This window comes from Crinia signifera, chromosome 2, assembly GCF_055691185.1.
Source record: "Crinia signifera chromosome 2, ASM5569118v1, whole genome shotgun sequence".
NCBI classification, from domain to species: Eukaryota; Metazoa; Chordata; class Amphibia; order Anura; family Myobatrachidae; genus Crinia; species Crinia signifera.
The window spans coordinates 178,540,782-178,558,482 of record NC_139218.1 but is presented as its reverse complement, the minus strand read 5'-3'; the positions used below and the strand labels follow the sequence as shown (position 1 = coordinate 178,558,482).

Sequence of the window (17,701 nt, the reverse complement as noted above, 5' to 3'; positions counted from 1 at the left end):
GTCATCATCTTCTTGGTCCAAGCCTGAAGTGACTCATTATTCATCAAATGCTTGGACAAGTTACATGACAGGTGCCATTCTGATTGCAGTTCTATGGTCCCGTCTCAGGCTTCCAATATATACCCCCTAAACTGGGTGTTGGCTGCTGTATGGTTAACCTATAATCCTTCCAGCCTCTGGAATCACCTGGACAGCTAAGTTTGCCCACAGCAACCCCCTTCCCCAACTGTCTCCGCTATGCTCAGTGCGCTGAACAAAGCAGGTCCTAGAGCACAGGCTTATTGAACCCAGTGGCCAATTAAAATGCTGCACTGGTGTTTAAGCCAATCAGAGTGGCTGCCGGTAAGCAAGTTCTGATTGGCTCACCAGCTGGTGCTGCATTTTAATTGGCCACTGGCATCTTGAGTTGAAGAAGCCTGCGCACTGGGACCTCCGGGCTGTAGCTCAGCAGAAGAGATGGGGGAGCAGGAGTCGGGTTATGGTAAGTTAAGTGAGGAGGGGGGCCCAGGGCCCCGACTTGAAATGAGCCACGGGCCCGAAAATTCCTGATGGCAGCCCTGCTTGTTTGACTCTACATTCTGGCTCCGACTGCTATTTGGACATGTGCAGAGTGTTCTCAATCTGTTACTGTAGCTCACTGCTTATATCACAAGTATCCTGTATGTACAAACTCCTCAGGATCTTATTCTGGCATACAGTAAACCGCTACACATACAGTGTAGATTGGCTATTGTTACAGTATAAGAACAAGGGCTGTACAGAGATGTGATAACTACACAATAAACTGGCCCAGATGCCATATTATGGTTTGTGACCCTCGAATGATCGGGATTGTGCACACATAAGTAAGGGTGCTCTGAGGCACGCTTACATATGCTTGCACATTCAGAAGGAAGTGGGCAGGCAGCTGACATCTGGTGATATTAGCTGCCCGGCACCCACGTCACAGCCTCATTAGCATAACACCCATAAACCGCTGGGCGTTCACATATGCTAATGGAGCCACCCCCGCCCGCTGTCTGGGGTGCATGTACCCAGCAATCTGAGTATTCGCAGTGGGTACACGCACCATGCACATGCGCAGAAATACAACATCGGTCCCTGCCACAGCGAACGGATCTGAATAAGGTCCAAAGTGTAGTAATGTAATACAGTACTTTAGACAAATGCACGCTTATTGATCGCGGTAAGACACTTCTCAGATTCTGTCTCTGGTGCGGTGATTGAGCACTCCTATCCATACACAGTGGACCTGATCGGAAAATCTGCTGCCACCTGACGTGCAGCAGTTCCAGTCTACCCTTTATACTGCATGTAGTAGCCACTGGCCAGGCTGTGGGAAAGGGGTGTTTCTGTGCAACTAGAATCCCTCTTGCCATTCTGCTTTAAATGTACATAAATCCCTCCCATGTGATATTTATTTGGGAAATCTTTGCTTGCTATTGATGGCATCACTAGTTGGGCTCTAAGCTGGTAACTTTCAACACGGCTTGTAAACCTGGTCAATAAAAACATAAGAGTGGCTTCATCTGATCAACTTGGTATGGTTACAGACAAGCTGAAGGGAAGATGTCCTGGCTGCATATCCGTGCCAGGACCAGTGTAAATATACGCGCTTAATTATTGACTTGTCTAGTAACAGCAGCCTTGTTTATATGGATACTTGGGAAATAAGAGAAAGAAACGGGGCAGCGTTAACTTGCTCACTAGACTCCAAACACATGCAGGCACCAGCAAGTAGGTCTGAATCAGCGATTAAGTTTCCATCACTCGAGGGGCAAGTAGAGCCCCCCCTAAACTGCTTGCAGCAATACCATGCATATTACAAAGGATATGTCTGAAACCGGCTTCATTCCTCTGTCTGTTTTCTGCAAAAACAGACATTAGTATACATGCCTATGACACACCCATGCAGCGCCCACAGTGATCGCGAAAACCCCCCAAAATTATGGGTCCCTGGGACCCCTCACTTACAAAAATCGGGGTCCTACTTGACCTTTTCTGGGTCCCGATGAAATAAAGTCTCCTCTGCCCTTCCCCAGCATGGCACATACAGAAGCCTCCTCATCTCTTCCATGTGGCATATACCCTGAGCCAAGGGCCAGCCTGAGCCTATTTTTTTTTATTTTGGTGAGCAAATTGTGACAAGATACACATATACTAGAAAAAGGCATAAAGTCGAAATAGGGACACCGGTGCTGCACCAATCAGGATTGTAAAAGTAATGGCAGGAGGGATAGGGTTAATGAAATCCCAGCAGAGTCTATAGGCTCCTCTCTTACAGGCAGCTCTGCCTGTTAAGAGTTAATTGGTGAGCTGCAGCATTTCTGCCAGCCGTGCAGTGAGGGGAGGAGGGGACAAGTGGGCCATTAACAGCCAGCACTCAGAGCCTGGAGGAGGTGACAGTGACACACAAGAGAGCAGCACCGCGAGGTAGGAGAGGAGGAGGGAAGTTTGCAGCCCGAATCCTGCTTGCAATAAATCCCCTTACAGGACACAGCCAAGAAGCCTGCTAAATGGACCACGCACCCCTCTTACCTCTACTTCCTGCCTGGGCCTGCTCCGTCCTCACTGTCACACTTCCCTGGTTCTGGCCCCCAATGGTGGTTTCAGTTCCTCGTACTCCATCCTCACACCAACCGCAGCGCTGTTCCCCTGCTGAGCACATGCTTCTGTTGTTAAGGCACAGTGCAAGAGCCAGCTTACACTGCTTCCGTGCACTGCTGCCTAAGACTCTGCGGTGACAGGGACCCTTTCATTTTCACACCCAGCAGATGTGTAAAGCGGCCGTCACGCTGTGTCTTCTCCATGGTCGCATCACAACTGAGGGGGAAACAGATCCCTCCCCCCTTGTCTCACACATTAACACGGCGTGCACGCCAAAATGGCTGGGTCCCAGGGGACCCAGCCATTCATAAAAAATATGTCCCTGGTGCTCCAAAGTGGGTAAAATACTCGCTATAGCGAGTATTTGCAAACCCTGGCCCATGAGACGATACATTGTCTAAGTTTGCATGGTAACCACCCATTTCCTGTATTTTGGCTTTCATTTACTAACATTACACTAAAAATTATTTCATGCATAAGCTTGTACACTCTTCCAGGGGACTGGGAAAACCACCCAACGTACACATGGGGAGAATATCCAAACTCCACACAGTAAGGGCATTGATGGGAATCAAACCCATAACCTCAGTGCTGAGGTCATGGGTTGGATACCTATGACTGCCCTAACTGTGTGGAATTTGTATATTCTCCCCATGCGTGTATGGGTTTCCTCACACAATCTAAAATTAAACTGATCGATTAATTGGCTCCCAAACAAAATTAGCCCTAGAATAAATTTGTGTACTTGTGGTAGGGAATTTATAGTGTACGCTTCACTGGGACAGGGACTGATGTGAATGTTTTAATATTCTCTGTGCTGCGAAATATGTGCGCACTATATAAATAACTGCTTATCATCATTATTCATAATATGGGGAAATGCAAAGAAATCACAGTTTAGCTGTCTTTTTTATTACCATTTAATTAGCAAATTGCATAGGCCTTAAAATTTTGGCAGGCTCCATGACAAAATTGTAAAAAGGTTAAGGCAATGCTGGCGCACGATTCCAAAGTCACCCAGGCTCCTCCCTTCCGAGCTTGCAGGGGCTGGCTGGCATGTACAGATACTCACTGCTTTTCAGAGCACACTCAGGGACATTACTGCATGCTCAGAGGAACAAGCCATTAAGCTCAGAAGGGTGATACAGCACTACATACATACAGCAGATTGTAGTATCTACTGTCAAATATATATACACAAATAACATCCACTTACCTTTAGGTTTATGCCAGAAGCAGATGATGGGAAAATATACTAAGATGGGAGTTCTATTTCAGATAGGATGTTGCTAGGGGCAACCAATCATACTTTCTATTACATTCTAGTAGGTGCTAAATGTATAAGTAGATTCTGATTGGTTGCCCATAGAAACATTCCATGTGAAATACAATTTCCATCTTAGTAAATGTCCCCCCATTGGCTCCTATGATCTGTCACTCAAAGGGGTCATTCAATAAGGCCTCCTCCATATAGGAGATAGTATTGCAAACACAAACCTTATGGGGCCAACTCAATCACAGGAGAACTGTTGCCAACACTGCACACATAACAGCAATTACAGTAGCACATTTCTGTTGCTTTTTATATATTTAAATAGAGTACAGGACACTAAAGGACATTTTTCTTCTTTAAACTGTATTCATAAAATAAAAAGTTGACTCAGTGTGGAGAAAAGTGTACAATATCGCACAGAAGAAATGTAACCTTGTGTACTTGAAGATAAGCCCGTGATGTACAATAGTAGGCAGTGTTCTCACACACCTAGAGCCAACTTCAGATACAGAAATTGTACACATTACATCATTTGAAATAACGAAACACGGGAACACCAACATGGCATTTTAGTACCAGAACACAGAGCAACCATGTGAAGTGGAAAATATGCGTGAAATTGTGTGCAACACAATATCCATTGGATACAAAATATACATTATACTGAGTGTACAGAATTGCCCATCTGTCTGTGAGCATGAATTTAGATTACAAACAGGATAGGAGGACATACTTAAAGTCAGCAAGGAAAGGGTTTATTTTGTCTAGCTAAATTCTGCTGCAGCACGTGGTGGGTGTGTTTAACATTGGGAAAAGAAATGTCCAATGTTACACGTCGTGTGGTTCAAGATATAACCAAATATACCCATCCAATTATATCACTACCCATGATTTTATTCATGGGTAAACTGAATTACTGGAAACTTTACGCCATCTTGACATTATGGCGAAGCCATTCGTAGTCCATGCTTGTCTAGCCATGCCCAGAAGCTTAATTCAGAGACTAAAAATCCAAGTGTGCACAGACCATGGCGGTAGTTTAAGGTCAGGTGTCTTAGGTCCTTTACTGGTATTGCTGGTAGCCAGTAAAGGGGGAGGCCGGGCTGAGCTGGGAGGAGTCCTCTGGGATTGGTGGACCTAGACAAAAGAGAAACAATAACTACTAGCTCCATGTTTAAGCAGTACAAGTTTAGCATTCAGTTATATGCACCTATTGGCAATTATGACTGGCAGACAACCTACAGGTGCATACACACTGGGCGATTTCGCCCTGCCGATCAATTTTTACCACTGTGAAGGGCTTTCCATAGCAGGAGGCTATGGAAAGCCGATCAGTCTGCTGGTAAAACCAACACACGAATGGAGGCCAGCAGGGATGATGCAGTAAAGTACATCAGCGCTCATCGCCTGCCCATAACACCAGGAGGCTTTTAAGCTGAAAGCAGCTCAAACGACAACACGGAGCTGAATTCAGCTCAAAATCACCTAGTGTGTATAAGCCTTAAGTCTAGAGACAGAGTGGAACACTAGCAGGAGAATTAACATCAGAAATACACACATCCAATTAGGTCCATATATATTTGGACACTAATAACTTGTCTGTAAAGAGTTCTCAACAAAATAAAAAAAAATTAACATTTATAATTTCGCAAATGTGTCCAGTAAACACTTCATACAATCTGTTTGTTCAACCCCTTGAATTAAAGCTGTCACCGACTGCATCTCCATTGTTTCATTCCAAATGCACTGTGGTGGCTTTCATAGGAAAATTGTGCCAGTGTCCAAATAAATCCATAGATCTATTTCTGCAATATTCATCTGATGCTCATTCGGAAATGCTAATTTGCATTTACTTTCATTAATGTTATTAAATATGGTTATAAGGATGGGGATGTTTCAGCAAGTTGAAACTGCAGGACTGGATTATAAACCAGAAATAATTACTGTAAGAAAATGTACACACGTATAAGCAGAATACGCTGCTGGTTAACAAAGATCATCCCTTTCCTGGATATTCAATATACAGTATTGCAGCTTGTTTGAAATGAAAAATCTTTGCAGGATAAACTCACCATTTGCAAACTGTGAAGAGGCAAATCGGGTCAATAAGATTCCGGCTCCTTCTATTAGGGCTAGCAGAATTCCACCCATTGCGGCAGAGCCTACCATAGCAACAGCGCCATCTGGTAAAATACCACAGTAACAACACTGATAAATATATGTCCAGCAAATAAACATCTTTGGTTGTAAGTAACAAACATTAAACATTGTTCTTTGTGAAACACTCAAAATAGAGATATTTACTTCTGGCTGCCAGGATCGCCCCAGTCATAGCACCACTGGTAATGGAATTCCAGGGATCCTCCTTTCCTCGTATTTTTACCATACTGCAGTCTATCATGGAGAAAAGGCCACCCCACACTGCAAAGCTGCCTAAGGGGAAGAGAAGGGGAATGATAGTATCATTGAATGTAACATGAAAAGGATTGGTTTCTGAACATTTTATGATAAAAATTCTCTGGAGCATACGCACCTATCAGCGACTACAGACACATGGGACTTTTCAGGTTAGTCTATGCACACCAATAGTGATAACCACTACTTTAACATGCGAAAGGATAGGTGAAGGGGCAGAAACACAAATGCAGCCCACTCTATAGGAATTGCTAATGGTCAAAACCAAGTGCACTGCAAGTGGGGCAGATGTAACATGTGCAGAGAGAGTAACATTTGGGTGGGGTGTGTTATTCAAACCAATATCTATATTGCAGTGTAAAGATAAAGCAGCCAGTATTTACCCTGCACAGAAGCAAAATAACTTACCCAAATCTAATTCTCTCTGCACATGTTACATCTGCCCCCCTGCAGTGCACATCATTTTGTCCATCTAAGAAGGAATTTGCCAGAAGGAGTGAACCAGAATAAGGCCCTAAGTCCTCTGTGAGTGTGTGGGATATCGATCACAGGAGCTCACAAGGTTTTCTTAGTTTATATTTAGTAGACTTAATGTTGCAAATATTTTTTCATGCTTTTAAACTTGACATACTTTATAGAGATGATTCTCTGTATGTTATTAACCTGATTGCTTTAGCAAAGTTATGTATAGCTCGCGCTTGGATGGCACAGTCGGGTCCGTTTTTTAAAGAATAGAAGGTGTTGGTCAATTCTACTTTACAGCATGAAATATATATATATATATATATATATATATATGTTAAGGGGCAAAATGTCTTAATATGATAAGTTGTGGCATAGATGGATTAACTCAGTATATGCCGATACGTTCTGATTATGACTCTAATGTTCTTCAATCTATTGAAATTGTCTATTTAAATTTGTAGTCACCGATGCGAATTAGTCGTTATAATTATAATTTATAATTCTATATGACTGTACTATGTAATTATTCTTCTTTCTTGATGATATTTTCCATTTTAAGGGAGCAGGGCTGGATAAGACAGTATATTTATTATAAATTATATATTTATTTTTTATTGATTAATTTAAAATAAAAAAAAATTAAATTGGGGGGGTTTTTTGTAATTTGTTTTTGTTTTTACCGTAATATTGTTCATTGTTATTATTACATTAAATTTTGCATAGGATAATTATTCTTGATGTCTTTGATTATCATTCATTTTTGAAATGTAAATGCCTATCTTTAAAACAATAAAATTACTCTATTGAAAAAAAAAAAACTTGACATACAAGCATAGAATGTTGGAAAGCAGTTTTGCACATACTTTGTAATATTTTTAACATGAAATTTCAAAATCTTTTACTAGTGGTCCATGCACTGAAGATGAGCCAATTATCCTCATTCTAAAACAGTGCAGGAAAAAGGTAGACCACAAAAGAGAAAAAAAGGGAACTAATTCTGTAACCATGGCAAACTTTCTAACCTGGCAAATAAAATTAGCCCAGGCCTGATTGATTTTAGGTTGAAATGTAAGGGTTTAAAAAAAAAATATATATATATATATTCTTACCTCCCAGTTGTGGAGCCCGAGTGCGTATAGCAACAAAGCTGCCCTTCATTCGGTGCTTCATACCCTACAACACAAATGAATTCGTTAAAATTCTTATAAACCATTATAGGCAGATTGTACTATTATATATAGGGCAGCACTAAAAAGGGGCAATTTATGAATTAGCCTCTGTTCTAGGAGTTGTCTTTTTTGGCTTCAAAATTCTAGACTCCCTTCCTGTTTTTAGGGGTTGCCTGTACTGAAAACATAACGGTCAGCCCAGGTTGTGGTATGGTGGGCAATGGTCAGTATACAGATATCAGAATCCCGATTGCCAGTACTCAAAAAGGGGGATGAGTGCATCCAAGTCCCTTACTGGATCGCTGCGCTCGCCATGCTGCGGGATTGGTCGCTCACCACCGGCGCTATTCTCCCTCTCTCGGTCTGTTACGCAGAACCTTAAAAAGCCAAATACTCCAAAAAATGTCCCTCTACCATCGTATTGACATAAAGGTCTTGCAATTATAGCCAATCCTTAAGGAAACGTAATATAGCCCCGTGATTATAATGTTGTATATGCGGGAAATGTATGCATCCTCGCCCAGTTTTAAGCCTCCTACATAACTTTTTCAATTAACCTACATATGATAATCCTACACAATTCCTCACTTTGTGCAAGTGTACCGAAGAAAATTGATGCTGTTTTGAAGGCAAAGTGTGATCACACCAAATATTGATTTGATTTAGATTTCTGAATGTTAACTATTAGCACTTCTACTTTTTAAAGCAATCTTACCTTGCTGCATTTTTTCCACACCTGCCTAAAACCTTTGCACAGTATTGCTTGTCAGGTGTCAAAATCAGGAACAGCTACATAGTATCTTCATCGCACTTACAAGAGAAATGCCTCCTGACACATCTGCATGATGGTGTCTAGTTTACTCATCTTTATTTGAAAATATCTCTACTGTACATGGCCCACAATGAATAAGGGGACACAAATCAATGACATGCCACAATATATACATGGCTGCATACATACAGACTTTCATGGTGCTTATATTATGTAGAAAAGAAAAAGGTCAAAATCTAACGCCCTTTACACACTATACGACCCGCACCACCGCCAATATCGTTACTGCCCTAGCTTCTAGGTCAGGCACTCAATCATTGTCATTTAATTAGCATTTTTTTTTTTTTTTTTTTTTATATTTAAACTTTTTATTTATATCAAAAAATATACATCGGACATGTTTCTATTTCATACATGTCTACGTATACATTAATACATACATAACTCTCCTATCAATACATACATATAATACAATACAAATCATAGCATATCCTATGGTTACATCCATTCCGAGAGGAAGGGGGTGTCCAAATAAATCTTTTACTTATTATCCTAGCTATCTCTCACATAGCAGAGGAAAGGAAAAAAGGAAGAAAAAACAGGAAACAACACCTCTCTATCCTCCTTTCACCATTCATTCTTGAAAACTCAGTCATTTACTAGTTCGGGCAATTATACAATAGGGGGGGGGGGGGGGTTGCTGCTTTTTATCTTGGGTTCACCTTCTATGATTTGGTCTTTCCTGTATTCATATTCCCTCCTAATCCTAATCTCTTCCTTCTTGTTCCCAATATTGTTTCCAAGTTTCCCATTTTCTGAATGTTTTTCCACTTTCTATCATATCAGTCATTTCCATTCTGTATGCGTAGTTTAGTTTGTTAATTATGTCTATGTTTGTGGGTATTTGCTCCTGTCTCCAAAACTGGGCTATTGTTGTTTTTGCCGCTATGAAAAGTTGGTTTAAAAGGTATACATTCGGTGTTTTCACGTCTCTTTCCTCCATATGTAGTAATACTCTTTGGGGAGTTAATTCCACCTCTTTTCCAGTTATTCTAATTATCAGCTCTTTTACCTCTTCCCATACTTTTTTTATTTTGTTGCAGGTCCAGAATATGTGCATTATATCGGCACCCCCTTCCCCGCATCTCCAGCAGACATTTATTTGTGATGGGCATATTTTATTTAATTTTTCAGGGGTGTAGTACACTCGATGTAACAGTTTCATGTATTTTTCTATGTGCGAGATAGATTTCGTCATCTTATGTATATTAACGAATGTCTTCTCCCACTGCTCCGCATTGAACTCTAGTCCTAGATCTCTCTCCCATTTTAATTGGGCCCCCATTTTCCCTTCCAGTCTATTGTTCAGGAGATTTTTGTACCAAAACGTAATTCCTTTTGCTTGATGTCCCCCTCTTATTCTATTAAGTACATTATTGGTTAGGTGTTTTAATTCTGTATCCTTTATTTGTTGTTTATTTAACCAACTTCTGATTTGCAAGTATTTATAAAATTCGGATGGTGGTAAATTGTTTTTTTGTTGTAGTTGTGTGAATGGGAGTATACCCTGTTCATCCCTTATATCTTCTAGAGTTTTTATTCCCCTGGACCTCCATATCCCCAATTCCAGGTCTGGGATGAGCTTCTCTATTGTTCGTATCTCCATAAATTTTAAAGGAGCTTTAAATTCCTCTTGCGCATTCAGGAATTCATCCCAGACCCTAAGGGTGTCTTTAATCGCTTTAGGGGTCTCCTTATTTATTTTCCTCATGTCTGGTGGCATCCAGATTAAATCTTGTAATTTAATTCCTTCTGTTATTGCCTCTTCTAAGTCCACCCACGGCTTTCTCTCCCCCTCTCTAACTCCTTCTGAGATTTGATTTAAAATACAGGCATACTGATATAATTGTATATCTGGAAACGCTACTCCCCCTTTATTTTTAGGTCTTATTAAGTGTTTTTTTGCTATTTTTGACTTCTTATTGTCCCAGATATATTCGTTTATTAGCCTATTAAATCTATTTATCCAGAATTTAGGGAGTACTCTCGGGATTGCCCTAAATAGATATAGTAGTTTGGGTAATACAAACATTTTTATGGTGGCTATTCTCCCTATCCATGTTAGTTCTTTATACATCCAGTCTTTCAGGTTTTTTTCCAGGTATTTTAGTAATGGTCTATAATTATCCTCTATCAGATTTATTTCTTCGTCTGTCAAATTCACTCCCAGGTATTTTATGGTTTTATTTTTCCAATGAAAGTTATATCTTTTTTTCAAAATTTCTAACTCTCTTTCCTGAATATTTAATGGTAGAATTTCTGTTTTGTTTTTATTTAATTTGTAGTATGATATTTCAGAAAATTGATTTATTGTTTGTATTAGGCTTGGTATTGAGGTTTGGGGTTTAGTGAGGAATATGAGAACGTCATCCGCAAATAATAAGGTCTTTTGTTGTCTCCTATTTATTTCAGGTGCCTCTATAGATTGATTTTGTCTTATCGTTTCAGCGAAGGGCTCTATTGATAGGACAAACATAATTGGCGACAGGGGACAGCCTTGGCGTGTCCCGTTAGTTATACTGAATTTAGGGGATATACTTGAGTTACATAGAACATGTGCTTCTGGTGAGGAGTATAGTGCCATTATTGCTTTTAAGATTTCCCCTGTTAGGCCAAATTTTTCCAGAACTTTCTCCATATACCCCATATACAATCTGTATGTCTAAAGGCACCCATACTGTTATAATATATGGCTCTTTTTCACAATTCCGATAAATTGGGGCGATAAAGCGTGTAAAAATTTCCATAGGAAATGCATTTTACCTCCCGATCCAATCCGATGCACGGTCCCATGTACATAGGATCCCAAGATAACCATGTGATAGCTCACAGTAGTGTATGGGGGGCCTTAAAGCTGTGAATTGGTTTGGAACTTGTGTGGACTTAACCTACTTCTATATGTGAAAGCAAGTCCACACCATTATACTTACTTGTGGAGAGTTTCTAAAGCCCTTGATGGCCTGAAAAATTCCCCCTCCGATGATACCCATAGTGAAAGCTCCACCACAGTCATCTACAATCCTCCAGGGACTAGAAAGAGAGTGAAAAAAGTCCATTAAACATTAAAAGTACTCAAACAAGATTAAATACAAAGGCTTCCAGAAAAACATTTCCCTATAGAGCAGAGCAGGCATTCCCAACCACGGTCCTCAAGGCACACTAATGCTGTGTGCACACGGTCCGATTTCCTTTCCGATGTTGACGATATAGTCGGCATCAGATCAACATCGGATGCAGATCGCAAGGGTTTTAACCCTTGCGATCCCAATCCGATCCCGATGCGCGTTCATGTATCGGAAGCCAGAAAGTCTTGGCTGCCTTGTCGATATAGTGCAGATCTGCACTATATAGTCAAGATAGGATGCAAATCGGATGTGCCTTAAGATCCTATCCACAATCCTATCTGATCAGATCGTGGATAGGATCTTAAGGCACATCTAACGTGTGTACACACCATAACAGTGCCGGTTTTGTAGATATCCAGGCTTGAGCACAGGTGACTTAATTAGTATCTGAGGGATTCTGATTAAACCATCTGTGCTGAAGCCTGGATATCACTAAAACCTGCACTGTTGGTGTGCCTTGAGGACCATGGTTTGGAATGCCTGCTATAGAGCATTCATACAGTTTTATCATCATAGAAGGAAGAAAAAAAAAAAACACACAGATTGTGGACAACAGATAAAACATCAAAATATGACAAACTTTATTTTTTAGCTATTTACAGTACTTTTGTATTCCTAAAATAAAAAGGCTGGGCAATCAAATATGTAATTAATATCAGACTTACTACATACTCAACAATAACTGTAGAATTATTTATACAATTAACAGCCATTTCCCGATATCGCTATCAAAAGTCTCTGTATACTATTAATGTCCAATACTTAGAATATCACATTTCAGTGTAAACATGCAAGAGTGGTTACCATGGCAATCAGTAGTCCCTGCAATAGATTTTATTATTGGCCAACACACGCAGTTTACCTTCATCATAATGTTCACAATACTGTCATGAACACTCCTAAATATACCAGGAATGCAATCAGAAGTATAATAAATAATATATATTTGTATAGGTTTAAGAAAAGAAGGAAACACTAGTATAATGTTCATATTAGCACCCTGCCTCTTTCAAACCTGATACAGTTAGGGCTGTTTCACACAGTACGGTTCCTGCCGCACGGTGAAATCCCGTACGGCCAGGGAGCCGTGCCGCACTCAGCAGTTGTGAATGGACACTATTGTGTCCATTCACACGGGACGGCCACGGCCCGGCCGCACGGCTGCAGCCGGATCCCCCCACTGGAAGGGACGGCTGCCGGGCTGTGGCCATCCCTGCCATTATAAAATTCTGAGTGCGGCGCGGCTCCCTGACCGTACGGGATTTCACCGTGCGGCAGGAACCGTACTGTGTGAAACAGCCCTTATGGTGTGTACACACGGTCAGATGTGCCTTCAGATACTATCCACGATCAGATCGGATCGTGGATAGTATCTGAAGTCACATCCGATTTGCATACAATCTTGACTATATAGTGCAGATCTGCACTATATAGTCAAGGCAGACAAGACTTTCTGCCTTGCGATACATGAACGTGCATCGGAATCGGATCGGGATTTGAAGGGTTAAAACCCTTGCGATCTGCATCCGATTCCGATCCTATGTTGACTATATCTTCAACATCGGAAGGCAAAAAGTACTGTGTGTACACACCATTACTCTTCCCTCCCTGAGGTGAAGCTCTCTGCTATAGTGCTTCTAACACAGGTCTAATCTGCATATCAGGGCTGAAATACAGACCACACTGTGCTAGAAGCACCACAGAAGAGGGCAACAGCCGCAGGCAGGAAAGAGGAACTGCTAGAATTGCTAGGAATAGGAACTGCTATTACGAACAGAACATTGCAATCAAATGTTTGATTGGTCACTACATTGAAAGGGGTGTACATGGTTGACAGTCATTAGGTCAGGACTGGTCAACCTGTGGCTCTCCAGCTGTTATTGCAACATGTATAGCATTCCCTAATAGCAAAACTGTTGCGAGGCATGCTGGGACTTGTAGTTTCACAACATCTGGAGAGTCACAGGTTGGCCCGGCCTGCATTAGGTCAAGTGTATAAGTTAACCCCAAAATGTCAACATGGGAAAAAAATTGACACAAGGAATAGGCTGACATGGATACGATCAACATGAGTTTTTTTTATTTATTATTGTACTTTTTTTGTGTCAATTCTAAAGCCGTGTACACACGGCAACAATGTTTGCCAATATCGCAGGCAATATCGCTGGGTGTGCCCTGGGGATAAATTGCCGGGTGCGCGCTCCCATTTTCTGCCCTGTTCTAATCGCTGGTCGCAGGAGCTTGCTCCTGCGACCAGCTGATTCCCACTGTGGCACCGCCGGCAGAGGTTTCTTTTCATCAGCGACCATCTCTGGTCGCCGATGAAAAGGGGGCATTGAGCGATATATCGCTCAGTGTGTACGCACCTTAAGATTTCAGTATGTGGACCCCCGATTAGTAAACCAGCATCCCATCTGCTGTGTACTGCACAATTTACCATTACCAATCATAGTGCACGTGGTTGGGAAAGTAGGAAAAAGTCCCCAAAATATCATGCAAAACCCTTGTCGACCTTTTCATGCATTGACCCATTGCCTAATTGTGTCAACTTTTTGTCTAGCTTGACCATATGATGTTGTTCTATCGCAGTGGTAGCCAACCCTAGCCCTCGAGAGCTACCAACAGTTCACATTTTCCAGACAACCTAGCTGCTGCACAGCTGCACTCATTAATCACTGACACATTTTAAAAGATACACAGATGGCGCTAATTAGCTCACTTGTGATTCTGTGAGGAGACCTGCAAAACATGCACTGTTGGTAGCTCTCGAGGACTAGGGTTGGCTACCCCAGGTCTATAGACACGGTTGTCCAATGAACCAGATCCCATTCAAGCAAGTGATGGCTTTGTGTACAGCAGTGGTTCTCAACCTCAGTCCTTAAGGACCCCCAACAGTGCACGTTTTTTAGGTCTCCACGCACAATCAAAGGTGACATAATTAGCTCCACCTGTGATCTTTTAAAATGTGTCAGTGACTAATGAGTGCACCTGTTCACCTGCCAGGTGACCTGGAAAATGTGAACTGTTGGGGGTCCCTGAGAACCGAGGTTGAGAACCACTGGTGTACAGCACTAATCTAATAGGCAAGGGAAAGGTAAAATAGTTCAAGGGCACCAAGTCCTAAAGTTGGGAGGGGTGCGATGGCTGTTGTGGTACCTGAGGAGGGATGCCTGATTCCGTCACCAATACATAATTTCCTCTGTACTGTCAAAGCCAGCCATCTGTTACTGAGCCATTACTGTCCCTTACCACTTATATACTGTACTAGCAACCAGCCCCTAGAAGGCTTTTATTTGTGATCAGTAATAAAAAATATTTGGTAATGACTAAAACTCAATGAGGTAATTTAATTAGAAGGAGCCCCATTTGATGAGGCCTGTGCTCTAATCTGCACATATGTTATAATCACTTTTGTTGAACTGAATAGCTTTTGGGGCTTAACTAACCTACAGTAGGGTGGTCTTCATCAAAACAGGTGCAAAGAGAAATAGGAAGCGTATCCATAACCACTAGCTTACATTATTACATCACACTATTTCAAGTTCACTAGTTTCATAAATGTTATCTGCTGCCTGGCATAGTAGGAAAGGCAAATTACAGGTCTCCAATCTATCTTTAGGCTCGATACAAGAAGATGGTTATATAAATTCAATAATTATTATTAGCAGCAGCACAGAGAAATCAGCAGCAAACAAAAAAAAAAGAAACACAGCTCATTTTGCATGCCCAGTGGAGTGACATATGAAGGATAATGACATGCTGGGCATGAAGATCAATCATATTAAAAGATTGGTCATTGATGCCCCTACCTAGAGTATGGTTCTGTTCATTCAGCACCTGTGTTGAAAATTCACACAACATATTTGAGCTTCTCACATATAACAGCATCAGAAACATTGCGGTACTAGCAGACTTGCACTCCCCAAAACTTCTGCTGATTGGCAAGAGGAAATGGGAAACAGAAAAAATGTTTGATGTAAAGAACGGCATACTTACCTACACCTGAGTACACACAATATTACTTCTGTCTAGCCACAGTTACACAACACCACGCAGTGGGACACACTGACCTAAACTTACCTGACAAGATCAATACATCAGGCAACTAATTCAATCAATATGAACTTAGATGTAAAAGAGAATAAGACAGAATGACCGTGGAACCACAGAGCATTACAGGCGCGCTCTAATCTGCTGCTCACATCTTTCCATGGGCAACATCTTTAAACCTGGCAGCAGCTACTGTATGTAATGATGACTGACATGTAACAAGGACATAAATCGCCATCAGTCTGTCATCCTTCACAGTCAGCACATTACCGGCGAGCCATATGACTGTCTCTACCAATGGTGACATTGCAGAGTCACCCCCAGATCATGGACACTGTGCCCATGTAATGGCCTAGGCCCATCTCACCCTACCAGACAGCATGGGGTCTCTGGCATATGACAGGTGGTCATATGCCAGAGAGGGAAGCTCGCTTACCAGGGCTCCCGAGTATACTCCTCCATGATACCGGCGAAGGTCGAAAAGAGGAGATCCAGGAAGAGAACAGAACACGTGACTGCCAAGCAACGTCGTTCATTCGCTGTTGAGATCCGTGACGTCTTCTCACTATACCATAGAGACTTGTAATGTTGTAACGAGTGTCTCATTTTGCAAAACATGTCGCCGTGATTGAGCAGTGTTACCATTTTCGTGGTTTTCATGATGCAATAGTATTGCGGGAGCTGTAATTGCTCTCTCTTTGTTTTTGGAATTTATGTGATTGGATTTTATGATAGTATTGGTCCCATTTTAGTTTTCAACTACACTGTATTTGGTACTTGTGGAGTATCACGGCTCCCACGACCTGCATCGTATGCAGATCGTATGCTAAAAATCGCATCGCATTGCATGTGGCATACGATGGCACACGATGCGATGTTTTACCGATTTTTGACCATTTTTGCTCAAAAATCGTATGCCATCGCATAACATCGTATGCCATATGTAGTGGCATACGATGTCATACGATGCGATACGATGTTTTACCGATTTTTGAGCAAAAATGGTCAAAAATCGGTAAAACATCGTATGGCATCGTATGCCATATGTAGTGGCATACGATGCGATACGATGTTTTACCGATTTTTGAGCATTTTAGCTCAAAAAACGTATGCGATCGCATCGGATGCCATACGATGGCATGCAATGCAATGGCACCCGATTTTGGACTGAAATGCATCAGAATGCATTGAAATGTTTATTAAAGTAGTCAAATGCCATTTTTCATAGTGCACCACCCCCACTATCAACGTGAACCCGAAGCGTGGCGAGCGCTGCGAGCCCGCGAGGGGCGGTGGTACGCGTCCTACGACCTTTTCATACCCCCACTATCCACGTCGGCGTGGAGTTGAGAATAGAATAGTGTGGCGAGCGCAGCGAGCCACCGGCCCGAAGCGTGGCGGGCCCCGCGAGGGGTCGCGGATACCTTCACAGCTATACGCGTCCCCTCGCGGGCTTCACAGGTATCCGCTGCGCTCGCCACGCTTCGGGCTCGGTGGCTCGCTGCGCTCGCCACACTATTCTATTCTCAACTCCACGCCGACGTGGATAGTGGGGGTATGAAAAGGTCGTAGGACGCGTACCGCCGCCCCTCGCGGGCTCGCTGCGCTCGCCACGCTTCGGGTTGACGTTGATAGTGGGGGTGGTGCACTATGAAAAATGGCATTTGGGGGCATTTCACTACTTTAATACACATTTCAATGCATTCTGATGCATTTCAGTCCAAAATCGGGTGCCATCGCATCGGATGCCATCGTATGGCATCCG

The 17,701-nt window shown here is 42.1% G+C and overlaps 1 protein-coding gene across 1 annotated transcript; it reads right to left on the bottom strand.

The window, feature by feature from the left end:
• Positions 1–4,222: 4,222 nt before the first annotated feature.
• TIMM17A (translocase of inner mitochondrial membrane 17A) lies at positions 4,223–16,516 on the bottom strand. The gene is made up of 6 exons (XM_083173235.1): positions 16,373–16,516; positions 11,692–11,791; positions 7,870–7,933; positions 6,185–6,313; positions 5,953–6,063; positions 4,223–5,017 (listed from the first exon to the last, which is right to left on the bottom strand). The coding sequence occupies exons 1-6, from the start codon at positions 16,396–16,398 to the stop codon at positions 4,944–4,946; spliced, it is 504 nt and encodes a 167-aa protein (XP_083029361.1). The 5' UTR covers positions 16,399–16,516; the 3' UTR covers positions 4,223–4,943.
• Positions 16,517–17,701: the final 1,185 nt, after the last annotated feature.